Below are 18,268 nucleotides of genomic sequence, written 5' to 3' on the forward strand. Positions count from 1 at the left end.
CAAATCATGCCCAATCAATGTGTAGAAACATCTCAAGGATGATCAATGGAAGCAAGTGGCATAGCAAAGTGTCTGAATACTTATGTAAATAAGGTATTTCTAAAAAACTGTTTTTGCTTTATCATTATGGGGTATTGTGTGTAGATTGATGAGGAAAACATTTAATTTAATCTATTTTAGAATAAGGATGTAACTTAACAAAATGTGGAAAAGGGGAAGGGGTCTGAATACTTTCCTAATCCACATATGGCTACATGTCTAACTGCACTGACGCTTGATGTTTAGCCTAAAATGTTTTGTTTTGTTATTATCTACAGAAATGTGCACTACCGACCATGCCTTGCCCTTTTTTTGTTGTTACAGTTGAAGACATTGTTCTCAGCCTGGCTTTTCTCGTCTTTGCTGTGTCTAGACTGCCCTTACGTTCAGTACGGGCGCTAATGATTTTACATCTGTTAGTCAACACTCTTCACGTTTACTTATGTCAGGGCAGTGGAGGAGCAAGTCAACAGAGGAGCAGTTCTACTCAACAGGCTCCCATTATGTTCTCGCTCTCTGAAGGGTCAACTGTCTGCTGGACCTAATTTATGACAACCACTTTGAAAACACAGGGGAGTGCTGTGGCACCACACTTTGGTGCCACAGCTGCTTTTACTGTCACAGCCATAAAGCTCCTCTGGGAAGAATGAAAGGGAGAGAAAGGAAGAGAACAATGGATGGAAAATACAAACAGAGCAGGAGAGGACTACTAAGATGGGGATATGAAGGAGAAATGAGAAGGACAGGGGGAGAAATTGGCCTTTGGAAAACTGGCGTGAACATCTGTATTTAACTCAATATTAATCTGAGTGATCATTATTATAGCTATCAACTTATCTCTGTGATGTTCTTTCCACTCTAATATAACAGAAATCTGTTAGGAGGGGATAAAAAAAATGGGGAAATTATAAAGTCAGAGGAAGGGAAACCACTAATTGTTCTTGTTTTCACAAAAATATATTTTATTTCACATGAGAATTTCACATTTATCATAATTATCAAATGGGGTCTTTATATAATCTTCTATATATATATACACATATAATACACTTTACTTACACATATACAAAATAAGGTAACAAAAAGGATTGACTCAATGTTAGCCATATAATGTTGTCTGTTGTTCAAACCACCCTGTGAAGTTGGGCTTGGCAGTTGTGATTGATACCGTGCCTTGTGGTTTCAGTGAGTTCTGTGTGCCTGACTGGGTGTGTAGGCCTATAATCTTACCCTAGCAGTATAACCCTGACTGGCAAATTACATTATAATACAACCAAATTGTAAATTACACTACATGACCAAAAGTATGTGGATACCTGCTCGTCAAACATCTCATTCCAAAATCATGGGCATGAATATGGAGTTGGTCCCCCCTTTGCTGCTATAACAACCTCTACTATTCTTGGAAGACTTTTCACTAGATGTGTGAACATTGCTGCCCTGGATTTGCTTCCATTCAGCCACAAGAGCACTAGTGAGGTCGGGCACTGATGTTGGGTGATTAGGCCTGGCTCGCAGTCATCGTTCCAATTCATCCAAAGGTGTTTGATGGGGTTGAGGTCAGGGCACTATGCATCCTGGCATCCGCCAAACCCAGATGGTGATGCGTGATTCGTCACTCCAGAGAAAGCATTTCCACCGCTCCAATTGTGGAGCGCTTTACACCACTCTAGCCAACGTTTGGCATTGCACATGGTGGTCTTAGGCTTGTGTGCGGCTGCTCAGCCATGGAAAACCCATTTCATGAAGCTCCCGACAAACAGTTATTGTGCCGACGTTGCTTCTAGAGGCAGTTTGGAACCCGGTAGTGAGTGTTGCAACAGTGGTTCTGTTCTGTGAGCTTGCCACTACCACTTCGCAGCTGAGCTGTTGTTGCTCCTAGATGTTTCCACTTCACAATAACAGCATTTATGACTGGGGCAGCTCTAGCAAGGCAGAAATTTGACAAACAGACTTGTTGGGAAGGTGGCATTCTATGACGGTGCCACGCTGAAAGTCACTGAGCTCTTCAGTAAGGCCATTCTACTGCCAATGTTTGTCTATAGAGATTGCATGACTGTGTGCCCGATTTAATAAACCTCTCAGCAACTGGTGTGGCTGAAATAGCCAAATCCACATACTTTTGTACATCTAGTGTATTACCAACCAAATTACAACTGTTTTTGAATAAAAACATTTTAACTTGGTTGACTTTTTAGTGTCAGAGGTAGAGAACAGTGTAACACTGCTCTGGCAAGCACTGTGATGAGCATAGTTCAGTCTGGGTTATTTTGTTTGTCCGTTTAAACGGTATGGGTGCATGATCTGATATACAGAAGGTCTGCCTTACACTGCAACATACAATGTACTGTATCCGTGTTTGCTTTTGGCAGTTGTAACATTTTTGTTTGACCTCTAGCTCTCCCTCGCACACGTTCTCTCTCACTGAAACACTAATTCTAACTCTTCCCCCCCTCAGAGAGAGCTCACTTACCAACAGTCAGCATAGCATTTGTTAAACATACGGTATATCTTTCAACTGCAAACTTTTACAACTGATTTTTCACAGAATGTACACAATACCTTTCCTTTTCACGTAGTGTCTACTATGTCATGGATCTGTATTGTGATGTCAGTCAGTCTGTGCGTCAGTCAGTCTGTCTGTTGTTGTGCTGTATGGTTAGTGCTGTGAAAGCACATGGTCGAGTCTGCACAGGAACATTAATAGTTAGCTAACACGTCCCCTGCTTTTGTCGATGCTACATTAAGAACCACTTGGACATTTAGTGCCACTCAATTACAGTACAATAGCAATACCACAAACAGAACACAATAGTCAAGGTTGGAATAGAATAGTTACACACTGAAGAGATGATCACTGTATTCTTTGGCTCAAAAGCGTAGAGAAGATGTTTCACTAAATGCAGTTTTTTTTTCCTGACACAAATTCATATCAAATCCAAATAGTTGTCCATATAAGAAAGTCCTTTAGCTTTTGTCTTGTTCTTCGTCCATTTATGTTCCTCTTCAAAATTTTCTTCCGCACTTTTCCAAAATGAATTATGTTTTTTTTTTGGAGGAGAAGAGCAAAAACACTAACATTAAAGAGAACAAAATCTCTCCAGGAAATACTGGCATCTTGAGAAAGCTTAGTGCCTTCCCACAAACTCCAACCAAATTCTCACTCAGCACACTTAGTGCATGTGTCCATCCGTACTTACGAGATTAAAAATATCCCTCTCCCAGTGACCAGCACTTGGGCTTTGAGAATTGTCTTTTGTGTCTGTGGTTCCCCACAGACCAACTTCAAGTCTATGAGATTTGTAGTCTCACTGTAACAACAGTAATAATAAGACGGGGACAATCAATGACAGGATGGAGAAGGATGCCTTTGACACCGACGAATTTGTCCGCACACTTTTCTGGACCTCTGGCAGGATTACCACTGGGTCATCTGTATGGTGAAAGTATAGAATATATATATTAGTCCATGTTAACTCATCCTTAATCTTAACTTCAAGGGCCGGTTTCCCGGAAACAGATTAATCCTAGTCCGGGATTAAAAAGCATCATCAATGAAGAATCTCCATTGAAATAAACAATGCATTTGGAAAGTATTCAGACTCCTTGACTTTTTCCACATTTTGTTACGTTACAGCCTTATTCAAAAATGTATTAAATTGTTTTTCCCCCTCATCACGTCTTTCATACCGGCCCTAAACGTTCAGTCCTAGGATCAAGTACAACTGGCCCATAGAGAATACAACTGGCCCAATGGTTTGTTCATTAACATACCTGCAGGCAGTCTGTTGGAGGGGTTGTGTGCTCCACCCCCAGCTCCAGGTACAGCTGCAGCTCCTCCAGTTGCAACCCTGGCCTCTTGAGAACCTGGATGAGGAAAATAACAATCAATTCATCTGCCATACTGCAGCCTGGAGCTAAAATCATTATCAGACAAAGGTTACATTCCAAATGGCACCCTATTCCCTATATAGTGCACTACTTTTGACCACCCAACCACTAGGGCAGTGAAACTTACCATCAGTAGCTACGACGTCTACCCTGAGCCTGAGGCACTCCTGTCCGTGGTGGTGCAGAGGTTTGGCTGGAGAGGGGAAGGAACAAAGAGGAGTGTTAATTACAGAAAAACAAATGCACTTATCCTCCTGTGTCACCTTAATCCACCTCCACAGACAGACAGACGCACGCACACACGACCTGCAGCCATCTGTGAACAGGCGGAGGGTGTCCCGTCCTGTCGCTCATCTAATTACAACACACTCAGGGTCACAGCATCGCCTCTCTCTGGGTGATTGGGCCACCAGCTATCTACTAGCTACCATGTGAGCGCTAATGCACAACATAGCATGCCAACAACACAACATAGCATGCCAACATTCACTGAATGTTAACATAAGCCTTCAAGGTGGCGACTTGTTTGTCCGGGTGCTTTACCAAGGGTCATACACATCTATATCATCGGCAGTGCTTTTCCCTCACATTTTTCCTGACTTAAAGGGACATTTCACCTCACTCTCATTTTGACATGACTACTTTTGAGGTCTGAAAACATCAAACAAACGTTGACTTTCGGGTTAAGTTCTCGTACAAATTCTCCAGAAATAGTTCATTTACATGGATAAAAAAAATAGCTAGACACTTACAGATATAGTAATAGCTCTCTCCCTGGCGGAACTCCTTGCCCAGGGTGAAGGGGGTGAAACGCTGGAACTTCTCGGAGAACTTCTCGGCGGCGTGGGGTGCGAAGGGGTGGCCGCACTCCCAACGCATCTGGTCATAGGACTGAGGCTTGCAAGCGTCGTAGTCCTCCCGCTCCACCATGTAGAGCACGTAGCGCTCAGCATCCTGCGATGCCACCTCGCCCAGCGGGTAGTGGGGGCACACGATGTCCAGGTAGTCGTTCAGACGCACCTCCACCGCATAGCTGTCCCTTAGGAACCTGAGGATGAAGATCAAAGAGGTTAGTCGAGTCACAAGTGTCATCGGGATTAATAAGTACGGCGATGGCTTCAGAGCGGCAAAAAAATATATACAACAATCAAATTTTGAATTATGTATCGGCCGGTGGCGCGTGCCCCGTATTCAACCGGGGAAATCATGGAGGAGATGGAGTGGCATGAGCAGCAGGCAGGGAGAAAACACAATAAGTGGGAAAGTGAGTTGGGTGGATGTGTATAAATATGGATGATTGTGGACAGCAGTGCCGTCTGTGCTGGGAGCTAGTCCTGAGTGCACATTGATTCCGGCTCCCCCCTGTCACCCAGCGATGTTTACAGAGAAACATTAGCAGTCATTCAGGACACCGGGCCGGGAGACGAGTATCGATACTAAACTGCAGACAGAGCTAGACACCAGACATGCACAGACAAGGGGTGCCTAATCACAAACACACACCACCGCCCGAAAGAGTGAGAGGCATGAATATGAGGAGGCCAGGTCTCTCCTGAGCATTTACCCCTTTCATTAAGGGCAAACAGACACACATGTCTGGTCCCTGTCTGTTTCTGTCTCCTGCCACACTCCCCCTCTCATAGTCTGACTGTATCTGCTCCCTATCTGCATGCCTCTCCTCCCTCCAGTCCTCTCCAAGCTTTTTACACCAGCAGTCCTTGGGCGGATTTACATTTGTAAAATATGTCTAGTGAGATCTACAGTATGTCTCTTCAACATCAGATTTGCAACTTCTCCGTTTACACTAGCCTTGACGTGAGTGCAGCTTTTAGCATACCGTAAATGCCATAGTATGTAGACAAACAAAATAAGGATAGCAATTCAAACTATACATGAGCTTCTCATCTAAACCATATTGCACATAAGTTTGCACACTTGATTAATGCAATGATACACAAATGTGTGGATATTTTTTAAAGCCATACATTTTCTATGTGGCTAACAGAGCACAAATGTTGTCTTCTGGTATTAAGGTAATTATTTAGGGGATGTGTGGTGTGAGAGAGGTTGTCTTACACTGTTCCACTCAGATGGGGGTATGTGGTGTAGATGTCTCTCAAACTACTTTCTCTTAAAGGGAGATTTCAATCTACAGTTGAAGTCAGAAGTTTACATACACCTCAGCCAAATACATTTAAACTCGGTTTTTCACAATTCCTGACATTTAATCCTAGTAAAATTCCCTGTCTTAGGTCAGTTAGGATCACCACTTTATTTTAAGAATGTGAAATGTCAGAATAATAGTAGAGAGAATGATTTATTTCAGCTTTTATTTCTTTCATCACATTCCCAGTGGGTAAGAAGTTTACATACACTCAATTAGTATTTGGTAGCATTGCCTTTCAAATGTTTAACTTGGGTCAAACGTTTCAGGTAGCCATCCACAAGCTTCCCACAATAAGTTGGGTGAATTTTGGCCCATTCCTCCTGACAGAGCTGGTGTAACTGAGTCAGGTTTCTAGGCCCCCTTGCTCGCACACGCTTTTTCAGTTCTATAGGATTGAGGTCAGGGCTTTGTGATGGCCACTCCAATACCTTGACTTTGTTGTCCTTAATCCATTTTCCGCAACTTTGGAAGTATGCTTGGGGTCATTGTCCATTTGGAAGACCCATTTGCGACCAAGCTTTAACTTCCTGACTGATGTCTTCAATATATCCAAATAATTTTCTTTCCTCATGATACCATCTATTTTGTGAAGTGCACCAGTCCCTCCTGCAGCAAAACACCCTCACAACATGATGCTGCCACCCCCGTGCTTCATGGTTGGGATGGTGTTTTTCAGCTAGCAAGCCTCCCCCTTTTTCCTCCAAACATAACAATGGTCATTATGGCCAAACAGTTCTATTTTTGTTTCATCAGACCAGAGGACATTTCTCCAAAAAGTACGATCTTCGTCTCCATGGCGGTGCAAAGGCTTCTTCCTTGCTGATCGGCCTTTCAGGTTATGTTGATATAGGACTCATTTTACTGTGGATAGATACTTTTGTACCTGTTTCCTCCAGTATCTTCACAAGGTCCTTTGCTGTTGTTCTGGGATTGATTTGCACATTTCGCACCAAAGTACGTTCATCTCTAGGACACAGAACGCGTCTCCTTCCTGAGCGGTATGACGGCTGCGTGGTCCCATGGTGTTTATACTTGCATATTATTGTTTGTACAGATGAACGTGGTACATTCAGGCGTTTGGAAATTGCTCCCAAGGATGAACCAGACTTGCAATTTTTTTCTGAGGTCTTGGCTGAATTCTTTTCATTTCCCCATGATGTCAAGCAAAGAGGCACCGAGTTTGAAGGTAGGCCTTGACATACATCCACAGGTACACCAGCAAATTGACTCAAATGATGTCAATTAGCCTATCAGAAGCTTCTAAAGCCATGACATCTTTTTCTGGAATTTTCCAAGCTGTTTAAAGGCACAGTCAACTTAGTGTATGTGAACTTCTGACCCGCTGGAATTGTGATAGTGAATTATAAGTGAAATAATCTGTCTGTAAAGAATTACTGGAAAATGTACTTGTGTCATGCACAAAGTAGATGTCCTAACCGACTTGCCAAAACTATAGTTTGTTAACAAGAAATTTGTGGAGTGGTTGAAAAACGAGTTTTAATGACCCCAACCTAAGTGTATGTAAACTTCCGACGTCAACTGTATATCTGTATCTCTAAACTACACAAGCATCTCTCCTGGACCTGATTTGTGTCGTCAAAGTAGCATAGTGTAAATAGGCCCCTAGTTCCACCCAGTAAAAATAACTACACTCCCACCCTCCTCCTCTTTTGCTGTCCTTCTCTACCTTTCTTTCTTCCCCGTCATTCTTTCTCACAGAGATATGCGTTCATCCCCATCCATCACCACACACACCAACCTGGAGGGAGCAGTAGCTAGCTCTAGCCTCTAGCAATACAACCACCACCCCCTCACCCAGTCTTCAGTTACTTAAGCTGTGCTTATCCATTACCAACTCATCCTGCCTGAATCGGTCTGCATCACCAGGGTGCCCAGAGTAACGGAGAAGTGGAGTAAACTCACCCAGCGTAAATGTTTTCACAACACGCGCCCCGAATGTGTGTCTTAGGTAGAGTTTTATTGCTTTTGCAATGAATACATGTGCAACTCTGCATTTGGGGGACTCTCACAAAGCCAGCTAGTGTGTGGTGTGTTATATCCACCCCCTATTAAGGCGGCCGCATGCTTCCCAACCGAAACAGTTCGGTACAGTTTGTGCATATATTATGCTGACATTTTGTGCCGTTTTTGTTAGTTTTGGAGTTCGGTTAGGGTTTTGTCGGCTGCTCCAGAAATGTTGCTGCTGGCTTGTTCGGCACATGACGCATGGGAAGCCAGAAAGGAACATGCTCTCTTCACCAAAGGATGGGGTATGTTGTTATATTTTCTATTGTAGTCGACGAAGAGTAGTCATGTTTGGCTAACAATAGCTAGCGCTAGCTTCTTGGCTGGCTATTGGCTAGCTAGCCTAGCAGCATACTCATGCATGGAAAGAAAGCCAACCAACTAAACTAAAGATCTTCACAACTTTTGATCAAACAATTTTGTCAGAGAGAGAAAATCATAAGCGTCCCACATTGGTAACACCAAAGTCAAAGTTTGGTAGCAAAGTCGGGTAAAGGGAGAAAAGAGCTGCAGACTCAGTCCTTGACACATCACTGGCAAAGGCATTGCAAATGATTGAAAACATATCTCAAGATCTGGAAAACGTCATGCACAGAGCCACCAGCTTGCCCCAGAGGTAAATAAAAAATAAAATAATTTCAGACTTTACTTTGATCCCCTTTCCTCTGTTCTGTGGTCTTTTTTTCCTCCTCTGCTCTCCAGACACTCCTTATTTCCTCCCTCATCCCATCCTCTCCACAGGGTCCTGGCACCTATAGCTGATTTCATGGACGAACTCTCGCCAAAACTCCAGGAGGAATTTGACCACCAGCTGCTTGAGTTTGTGCATGACTCCAAGAAAATGACATGGTCCAAATGACCGGGACCCCAATGAAATGAACAACTTGTTCTGTCGTTGTTCAGACATCTCAGGAGTCAGACACTTTAATTTTATTCTATCAACACTTTTTTTGGTTTACATGCCTGTTCATAGCAGACACCGTTGCACTATTTTTCAGAAACATTTATATTTCAGAAAGATGTGCAACTACACTGACACTTATTTTTACTTCATTAGACACTTGTTTACGTGTCTGTTCTCAGCAGACCATTTTGTAGTGTGGTTTAATTTCAGAAGCAAGAATAAAAGGTTCATTTGTTTGCTGAAAAAGCTCTGTTTGTATTTCTTCATGTCAATACAACGGAGTTACAGTTCATATAAGGAAATCAGTCAATCGACAAATTCGTTAGGCCCTAGTCTATGGATTTCACGACTGGAAATACAGATATTCATCGGTTGGCCACAGATACCTTTAAAAAAAGGTAGGGGCGTGGATCAGTAAACCAGTCAGTATCTGGTGTGACTAACATTTGCCTCATGCAGCGCGACACATCTCCTTCGCATGGAGATGATCAGGCTGTTGATTGTGGAATGTTGTCCCGCTCCTCTTCAAGGGCTGTGCGAAGTTGCTGGATATTGGCGGGAACAGTAACACGCCGTCTTACACATCAATCCAGAGCATCCCAAACATGGGTGACATGTCTGGTGAGTATGCAGGCCATGGGAGAAATGGGATATATCCAGCTTCCTGGAATTGTGTACAGATCCTTGCGACATGGGGACATGCATTATCATGCTGAAACATGAGGCGATGGCGGCGAATGAATGGCACGACAATGTCTCATCACGGTATCTCTGTGCATTCAAATTACCATCAATAAAATGCAATTGTGTTTGTTGTCCGTAGCTTATGCCTGCCCATACCATAACCCCACCGCCACCATGGGGCACTGTTCACAATGTTGACATCAGCAAACCGTTCGCCCACACGACACCATACACGTGGTCTGCGGTTGTGAGGCCGGTTGGACGTACTGCCAAATTCTCTAAAACGACATTGAAGGCGACTTATGGTAGAGAAATTAACATTCAATGCTCTGGGACATTCCTGGAGTCAGCATGACAATTGCACGCTCCCTCAAAACGTGAGACATCTGTGGTGTTGTGTGACAAAACTGCACATTTTAGAGTGGCCTTTTATTGCCCCCAGCACAAGGTGCACCTCTGTAATGGTCATGTTGTTTATTCAGCTCCTTGATATGCCACACCCGTCAGGTGGATGGATTATCTTGGCAAAGGAGAAATGCTCACTAACAGGGATGTAAACAAATATGTGCACAAAATTTGAGAGAAATAAGCTTTTTGTGCTTATGGAATATTTCTGGGATCTTTTAATTTCAGCTCATGTAACATGGGACCAACACTTGTTGTGTTTATATTTTTCATTGCAAATGACTGCACACTGAGACGTCCCAGAATCAGGTTTTATTGTGTTATAAAGATTAGAACGCTACTGGTTCACAGTGCACAAAGAACAGTGTGTGCACGTCCATCAAGAATCCTCCTTCTTGCAGCCATGAAGCCAAATGCAATTTCTGACTCTCCGACAACAAGAGTGGTGGTAGTTCCAGGTACACCCAGGTTTATTGAGATAGACTCCTGTGAGAGGTAACAAGATAAATGTCAGATTATATATACATATATTTGGGAAACAAAAACAAAATGTTTCCAGGAACCATATTCCAAAAGCCTTGATAAATTGGCACTTTCATATAGGAGGTGCATACATGTATGCAGTAACAAGGGAAATTAGAAACAGAAAAAGTGAAATTGATTCCAACTATTATCAACATACCTGGATAAGGGTGCACGAGGTTCTCGTGTAGGGGGAAAGGCGCACATGAAAACATGAGGACGTTGCGGTACCTGGCAGGACAGCTGGCGGTGGTAAATCGAGGGTATTCTGCAGCAGTTTGGACCCAAAAAAACTCTTGAAACACTTCACCCTAGCTCTTTCGGCCATATGCCCCTACATCCACCATTGTGAACCTGTAGCGGGCATCTTCTCTGTCTCCGTATCTCGCCTATTATATGTGTTGCTAGGCACATCAAATCTAGTAGATCCCGGGGCAATTCGAAAAATGCAATTATCGCCAGTTAAGTGTCTCTCTATATACACAATTGTATTCTCCTGCGCGTGTATTCCTTGTTTAGGTGTGTCGTCACTTCCTTGTTTGGCTGTAGATGGCTATTACCAGCTCACCCGCCTCTAATGTCCTGGGGTAATACTGCCGCTTTCCTCTTCATTTGTCAAGCGAATATCTTTTCAGGGAGCATGGGATCACACTTGTTCAGTTTGGCAAGACCATGGTGCTTGCCTACGGAGCTGTGAGGGGAACGGCACCTCCGTACCTTCAGGCTCTGATCAGGCCCTACACCCAAACAAGGGCACTGCGTTCATCCACCTCTGGCCTGCTCGCCTCCCTACCTCTGAGGAAGTACAGTTCCCGCTCAGCCCAGTCAAAACTGTTCGCTGCTCTGGCACCCCAATGGTGGAACAAACTCCCTCACGACGCCAGGTCAGCGGAGTCAATCACCACCTTCCGGAGACACCTGAAACCCCACCTCTTTAAGGAATACCTAGGATAGGATAAAGTAATCCTTCTAGCCCCCCCCCCCCCCCTTAAAAGAGTTAGATGCACTATTGTAAAGTGGTTGTTCCACTGGATATCATAAGGTGAATGCACCAATTTGTAAGTCGCTCTGGATAAGAGCGTCTGCTAAATGACTTAAATGTAAATGTAATGGCTAGTCGAAGTCGAACTGAAGCATGCTGACGCCTTTACACCACACAGCTCTGTGGGAGATGGGTTGCGCCATAGTCCTGGGTTGGGTATTTGCACATCTGCCAATGAAAACTCCACATTGGAGCCATTTTGGCTCTTGGGTATCTGTTTTTTGTGTTGAGAATTCCAGCTTCACCCCATGAAAGCAATGAACACAAGAAGTGACATTTTCGATGTGTTCCGGGGGGGGGGGGGGGTGACAAGGTCCATATGTGTGAGTAACAATCAAAGTGCACAAGCAGAGAGAGGCCCTTGTCGCTCATTAGATTGTGTTTGTTTGTTACCGGTGGACCCCCTGGTTAAAGGACAGACGCTGTGGCTCCAAACTCCTAGTGCCCACTACCCTTCCCCCACCCCTCCAGCACAACCCCCTCTGCCTCCCCGCTTCATTGCTTTCTCTCAATGCAGATGACCAGATTAACAGCACTGTGGCCAGAGTAGTGTTGAGCCGGTAAAAAGAGCCACCGGTAAAAAGAGCAACTGTTTCTCTCTGTATACTAATTAGGCGAGTCCACATCCATCTAGCTGCATAATAGTAGCATATTAAGCAAAAACAGGGCCAGTAATTATTATTCCACTGACTGTGTGCTAGGACAGCTTAGTGCTTATCTACAGTTTGCCTAGCTGCCACACACTGTTTACAAGTCCCACTGTAGAGTGGTCATTTTGCCTGCCACTCACAATTCCAGCTAAAATCGCTAATACTACTGAGCAAACATGTTTGTATGCTGCGTTTGACCTAGTATCCTCCTCAAACAGTAACCACACGACCGAGCGCGCACGCATGCACACTCTCTCCCCCCGTCCCCGTGATTTAAAAGTTGTTTTTTGTGGTATGATTCCAAACTATTCATCAAAAGGGGGTCGAAGGGCGGTGCAATTAAAAACACAAAAAAGGGTAATAAAGTCATTCTTCCCACTCAAGGCTGGGAGTGAGGGAGCCATGTGAATGAGAGGGTCAGGGGCCTCTAGCTGCGAATGGCTTTTTCTCTGTGGTAAACTTTGTGTGTGAGAGTATTGCAGTTGCTTCATCAACGCCACCGTTTCATACGGTGGTACTATTCACACCCTCCTCGGATGGAATATCTTACTAACCCAAATGAACAGGGGGCTGAATACACACCCAAGAGGGGCCCCTTTATTAATTGTGAATAGTTTAATTATCCCGGGGGCTTTTGCAGCACGACTGATTAAAGGAACTTCAAAGAATGCCCGATTGAAAAGTCTTTAACAATGTCAAACATTGTCACCATCACTCTGGCAGACACTAAACAGCTTCTCTCTCTCTTGATTTCAGACTCCATATTGAAAATGGCGCCTGAATTGCTTCTCACTATGGTTACAGAGCTGATTTATGCCCTCTGTTGTTCCTTGGATGCTCAGTTTTAATGACAGCAACATTTACAGAAATAACTTCAGGGAGGGGTGACTGCATTCTCTGCTTATGGAGGATTTGTGAAACTATGACAGATATGCAACTACGATTGTGTGTGTGTGTGTGCGTGTGTACGTATGTATTGGGTTTGCTGAGGAATCTGTGTGTGATGATAAGGGGGGATAATGAATGACAACGATAGCAGACAGCCAGCGAACGTCAAGTGGTTGTGTGCCTGTCTGTCTGTGTGTGTGTATTGTGTCTAGTGCAACATAGACTCCAGACTGTTGGAACCTCTCCTCCTCCAGAGTTAATTCTTGATTTATTAGAGCCCCTTCAGTGGCAGGAGCCTGATCTATCTACTTTAATCTCTCTGGCCAGCGTTTGGCTTTTTTCCTTCACCTCTACCCCCCTCCCTCCATCTCCCTCTCTCATCTCTGCACTCTATCGCCCTGTGGAATGTTGGACATCTGAGGGGAGGAGGGGCTCACTCGGGATCAAAGGTCGGACAATCGCAGAGTCAGCACCAGAGGGTCCTTGGACACACACACATACAAGCACACACACACGGTCAGCAAGTAATGTGCTGCTCCCGTGCATTTAAAAGCCCCGAGATGGATGTTGTGTGGAGAATCACCTGCTTTGAGGTTCAGTTGTCTATTTAAATAGCACATGAGGTTACACCAGCTGACAAGCTCGCAACACCTGACCACTGTGAAGCTCCACAGCAATTACCATCAGTGCCATCGTCTAGAGCCATCACTCAAACCTAGAGCAATTACACTAACCTCAGAATCTTTTTCCCCCCGTCGGGTTATAATGCCACACTAATACACAGCCTAAGAGGCGACTGGTCGGCGTTACGGCTGAGTGGATCGGAATGCCGCGGGGCGTCTAATCGGCTCGTCCGAGCACGGATTATCGGGTGGAGCAGCGGCTGAGCTCGGGTCCATTCAGCTGCACCAGACTCTGCCTAATACAAGGGCTTAGAGCCGACACCGAGGCCCAGAGAGGGAGGGATGGTAGTGGGGAAGAGCGGGGCAGGGTGGGGCCCTGGGTCCATTGTTCCCAAACAGAGAGGGGGTATTACTCTGGACTTTGGGACTTCAAAAAGGACTGAACACAGTGTGTGTGTCCTGTGTGTGTGACTGTGTATGTCCATAGGACCATGGAGGGAAAATGGGAAAGTGAGAGGTGTTAAAAAGGAGAGATGAAAGACATGGGTTACAGAGGTGGCATTTATTTCTGAATTTATCCTCTGGAAAAAGAAAAACAGTTAAGAGATGTTTTTTAATTTTTTTTTTATTGAGGAGCGTGAGAGAGGAGAGCCACTCTGAAATATAAGTCTGGCTGTGCGGCTAGTTCACATTTTTCTACACAGCTAAATTCCTCTTTCGTTTCATCTATCCATCCATCCATCTCTGTCAGGTCTCCCCACGCTCTCCCTGTCCATCTTGCATCACTCAATAAGCCCAATAGATCCCCATTTAATTCCGACCTCTCCCCTAGCACTTGTCGAACCAATCAGAGCCGGCCTTGTTGGAATGCCAAATATGTGAGTTTGTGACCCACTGTTTGTAGAGGCTAACACAGTTAATAGAAACAAGAATGGTCCAACTATTAGCCTCTCCCGCTTAACATAATATTCAGAGGCAGGTTCATACTTGGGTTGTGTTGACTTCTGTCATCAATCGCTCTCCTTTCTAGATCTGTTACTTTACCTTTGTCCATTGTTCATTCTGACAGCGCCCTTGGCCAAAGACTTCAACGCCTTCCCTCCCACAAAAGTAACCCCAGAATCCACCAGCAACATAATTGCCTTATTTTGGACAACCACAGGGATATGAATATGTGTGCTCTTTCTAACGGTCTAACACGGTCCCAGAGTCATTTGTACTCCTGTAAGAGCCTGACCAAAAATGTCACCACTGAAATTACATTACTCAAGAGGCAAACATTTTGCAGAATCGATTTCCATAAGATAAACCTTGTTTTTTTCCATCATTATTTCCCCAATCCTCAGAGTATAATAGTTTCACCATTGTTTGCCTGCCCGTGGCTTTGAAACTGTACAAGGAGGTTTGGCTGAGATAATCTATTCAATGCAAAGAGGTAATCGTTACACATCTTGACCTCCAGGGGGCACCAGTAACTGGAGCTGTGTGTATGTGTGAGACCCATACCTTAGATCAGTGTTACTCGCTATTTTTTGTAAGAGGGCCACTTTGGGTTAAGACAATCATTCAGGGGGCCGCACAGATCTTTACATTTGTTGTACTTTTCCTTCCAATATTATCGATTGAGCAAATTCAGAGCAATAGAGCACATGCAATTGATTTGATGTACAGCACAAATATATACATACACACATTAAATAGGCTACATCACATGTATAAAGACCCATATTAAAGGGTTACCTCGGTAGTTGGATGAGTGAAAATGTCCCGTCTGCTCCTTGACTGAATTCATTCTAAATGCATAGTGTTGTTTCTATCCTTGTGAGGCAATCCAGGTGTGCGTGCATTGGGTAGTCTGTTTCTATGTTTCTGTTTCACAATGTTCATTGTTGAAAATGTTGCTTCACATGAACAAGTGCTGATATAAAATGGTCACCTTTTGCACACAGTTTCAGAAGTGCATACTCTGTGTCTGACACAAGGCTCCAGAAATGGGTAACACCTGATCTTAGTTCACATTGCAATGAACTGATATCCTTGAATCTTGACTCAAACTCCCTTGGAGCTGGAGATTCACCGTGTTCAGGTGGCATGTGATGTCAGTTGAAAAAGCCAGCTTTAATATCCTCCTTCACAGATTTGAGGGAGGAGAGAGAAATCTTTCCAAAACTCTGTCATGAGACAGCCATTGTGAAATATCGAGTCGTATTCCGTATTCTGTCTGGTATTCCTCCAGCAACTCGCGGAATTTCCGGTGATTCAGTGCCCTCGCAATAATAATTTTTATTTAACCTTTATTTAACTAGGCAAGTCAGTTAAGAACAAATTCTTATTTACAATGACGGCCTAGGAACAGTTGGTTAACTGCCTTGTTCGGGGGCAGAATGACAGATTTTTACCTTGTCAGTTCGAGGATTAGATCTATCAACCTTTCAGTTACTAGTCCAACACTCTAACCACTAGGTTACCTGCTGCTCATAATAATGTTCACCACGCTCATAATAATGTTCACCACGCTCATAATAATGTTCACCACGCGCACGACTTGCTGCATCACATTCTGTAAGTATTTTTGATTTTCCCATGATGTCAAGCAGAGAGGCACTGAGTTTGAAGGTAGGCCTTGAAATACATCCACATCTCCAATTGACTCAAATGATGTCAATTAGCCTATCAGAAGCTTCTAAAGCCATGACATCTTTTTCTGGAATTTCCCAAGCTATTTAAAAAGGCACAGTCAACTTAGTGTATGTAAACGTCTGACCTGCTAAAATTGTGAGACAGTGAAGTAATCTGTCTGTAAAGAATTACTGGAAAAATTACTTGTGTTATGCACAAAGTAGATGTCCTAACCGACTTGCAAAAACTATAGTTTGTTAACAAGAAATTTGTGGAGTGGTTGAAAAACGAGTTTTAATGACTCCAACATTAGTGTATGTAAACTTCCGACTTCAACTGTGTGTGTGTGTGTGTGTGTGTGTGTGTGTGTGTGTGTGTGTGTGTATATATATATATAATCAAGTGATTTGGGCCTGCATTAGACACATTGAATTGAAATTGTATCATCATTGTTATGTACTATGAATGGAAAATCAATCAATTAATCACCGCAGGCGGCAAATTAAAGGGCTTTGGCCTGCGGGCCGCGCAATGAGTACCACTGCTGTAGATGGACAATATGCATGCAATCGCTGTGGGAACAAGTTAATAACCAGAGTCCAGCCATTTCAACAACAGGACAAACACATCAAAACGACCCTTATTTACAGAACAACACACATAATGGCTCATTTTCAGACACAATAATCGACCCCATACACACACACATTCTCATACACACCTTCATTACAAATGCATGGATACGTGCAAAGACTATGTAGTTGGACAAGTCTGGACACACACACAATTCCATGTTTATCATATTCCTACGCCTGTTTACCAGGAAAGTCTTTCATACACAGTATTTGGGGTTGAGAGGTTGTAAAACATTGAGGAGGAGGTGGAGGAAGAGGAAGTCTGGCACATAGATAAGGAAGAGGCAGAGACGGGGGCAGAAAAACACCCATGGGGTTGATTGAGGTGAAAATGATCAGAAGGAAAATCTTGAGGAGAGAGACAGTGGAACACACACACACACACACACATTATCAAACAACCAATCACTATTCATCCAATTACTCTCACTGGCCGGAAACGCGTTGTGTTAATTTTGATAAAATGTTCTCAGGATCATTTCATCGACCCCCTTAAGTAATAAGTAGAGGGTTTGGTGATTGCGTGTGCCAGTGTGTGAGAACGGTATTGTTTATTGTGTCGGCAGGATATGCCGTTTCCCGGGAAAAGACTAGGCCAGGAAGCTCACATTCGTAGGGAAACACGCACATACACGCTCTTGTAACACTGCCTCTGAAAACCTTTGGCCTGAATCACTATCTTACTTTACTCAATAAAACTTAGCAACCTTCCTTCTCCCACCCAGACAGACAGGAAGTTGGCTTTGTCATTATGGTCGTCAAGGTAGTTAGTCTGCTTAACTGATGATTGCCAACTATAATACTGTCGCTTGGGTGATATACTGTTTATACAGTAGTATTTCAAAATACTAATGGTATGATTTTCAATACCGTAATTTGTTTGTATGTATACAGTACCAGTCAAAAGTTTGGACACACCGACTCATTCAAGGGTTCTTTATATTGTAGAATAATAGTGAAGACATCAAACCTATGAAATAACACATATGGAATCATGTAGTAACCAAAAAAGTGTTAAACAAATTCAAATATATTTTAGATTCTTCAAAGTAGCCACCCTTTGCCTTGATGACAGCTTTGCACACTCTTGGTGTTCTCTCAACCAGCATCAGCTGGATTGCTTTTCCAACAGTCTTGAAAGTGTTCCCACATATGCTGAGCACTTGTTGGCTGA

At 43.7% G+C, this 18,268-nt stretch overlaps 1 protein-coding gene across 1 annotated transcript in view; it reads right to left on the reverse strand.

Moving 5' to 3' along the window:
• Positions 1-980: 980 nt before the first annotated feature.
• Positions 981-18,268, reverse strand: part of LOC139558819 (ephrin-A1-like) — a 28,519-nt gene continuing 11,231 nt past the window's right edge. Inside the window, exons 2-5 of the mRNA XM_071374293.1 lie at positions 4,683-4,978; positions 4,058-4,123; positions 3,814-3,906; positions 981-3,472 (exon numbers count right to left, since the gene is read on the reverse strand). Of these exons, the coding sequence (XP_071230394.1) occupies positions 3,348-3,472; positions 3,814-3,906; positions 4,058-4,123; positions 4,683-4,978 (580 nt within the window). The 3' untranslated portion in view covers positions 981-3,347. The remainder of the gene's footprint in view (positions 3,473-3,813; positions 3,907-4,057; positions 4,124-4,682; positions 4,979-18,268) is intronic.

The sequence above is a fragment of the Salvelinus alpinus genome, chromosome 29 (assembly GCF_045679555.1).
Source record: "Salvelinus alpinus chromosome 29, SLU_Salpinus.1, whole genome shotgun sequence".
Taxonomy (NCBI): Eukaryota; Metazoa; Chordata; class Actinopteri; order Salmoniformes; family Salmonidae; genus Salvelinus; species Salvelinus alpinus.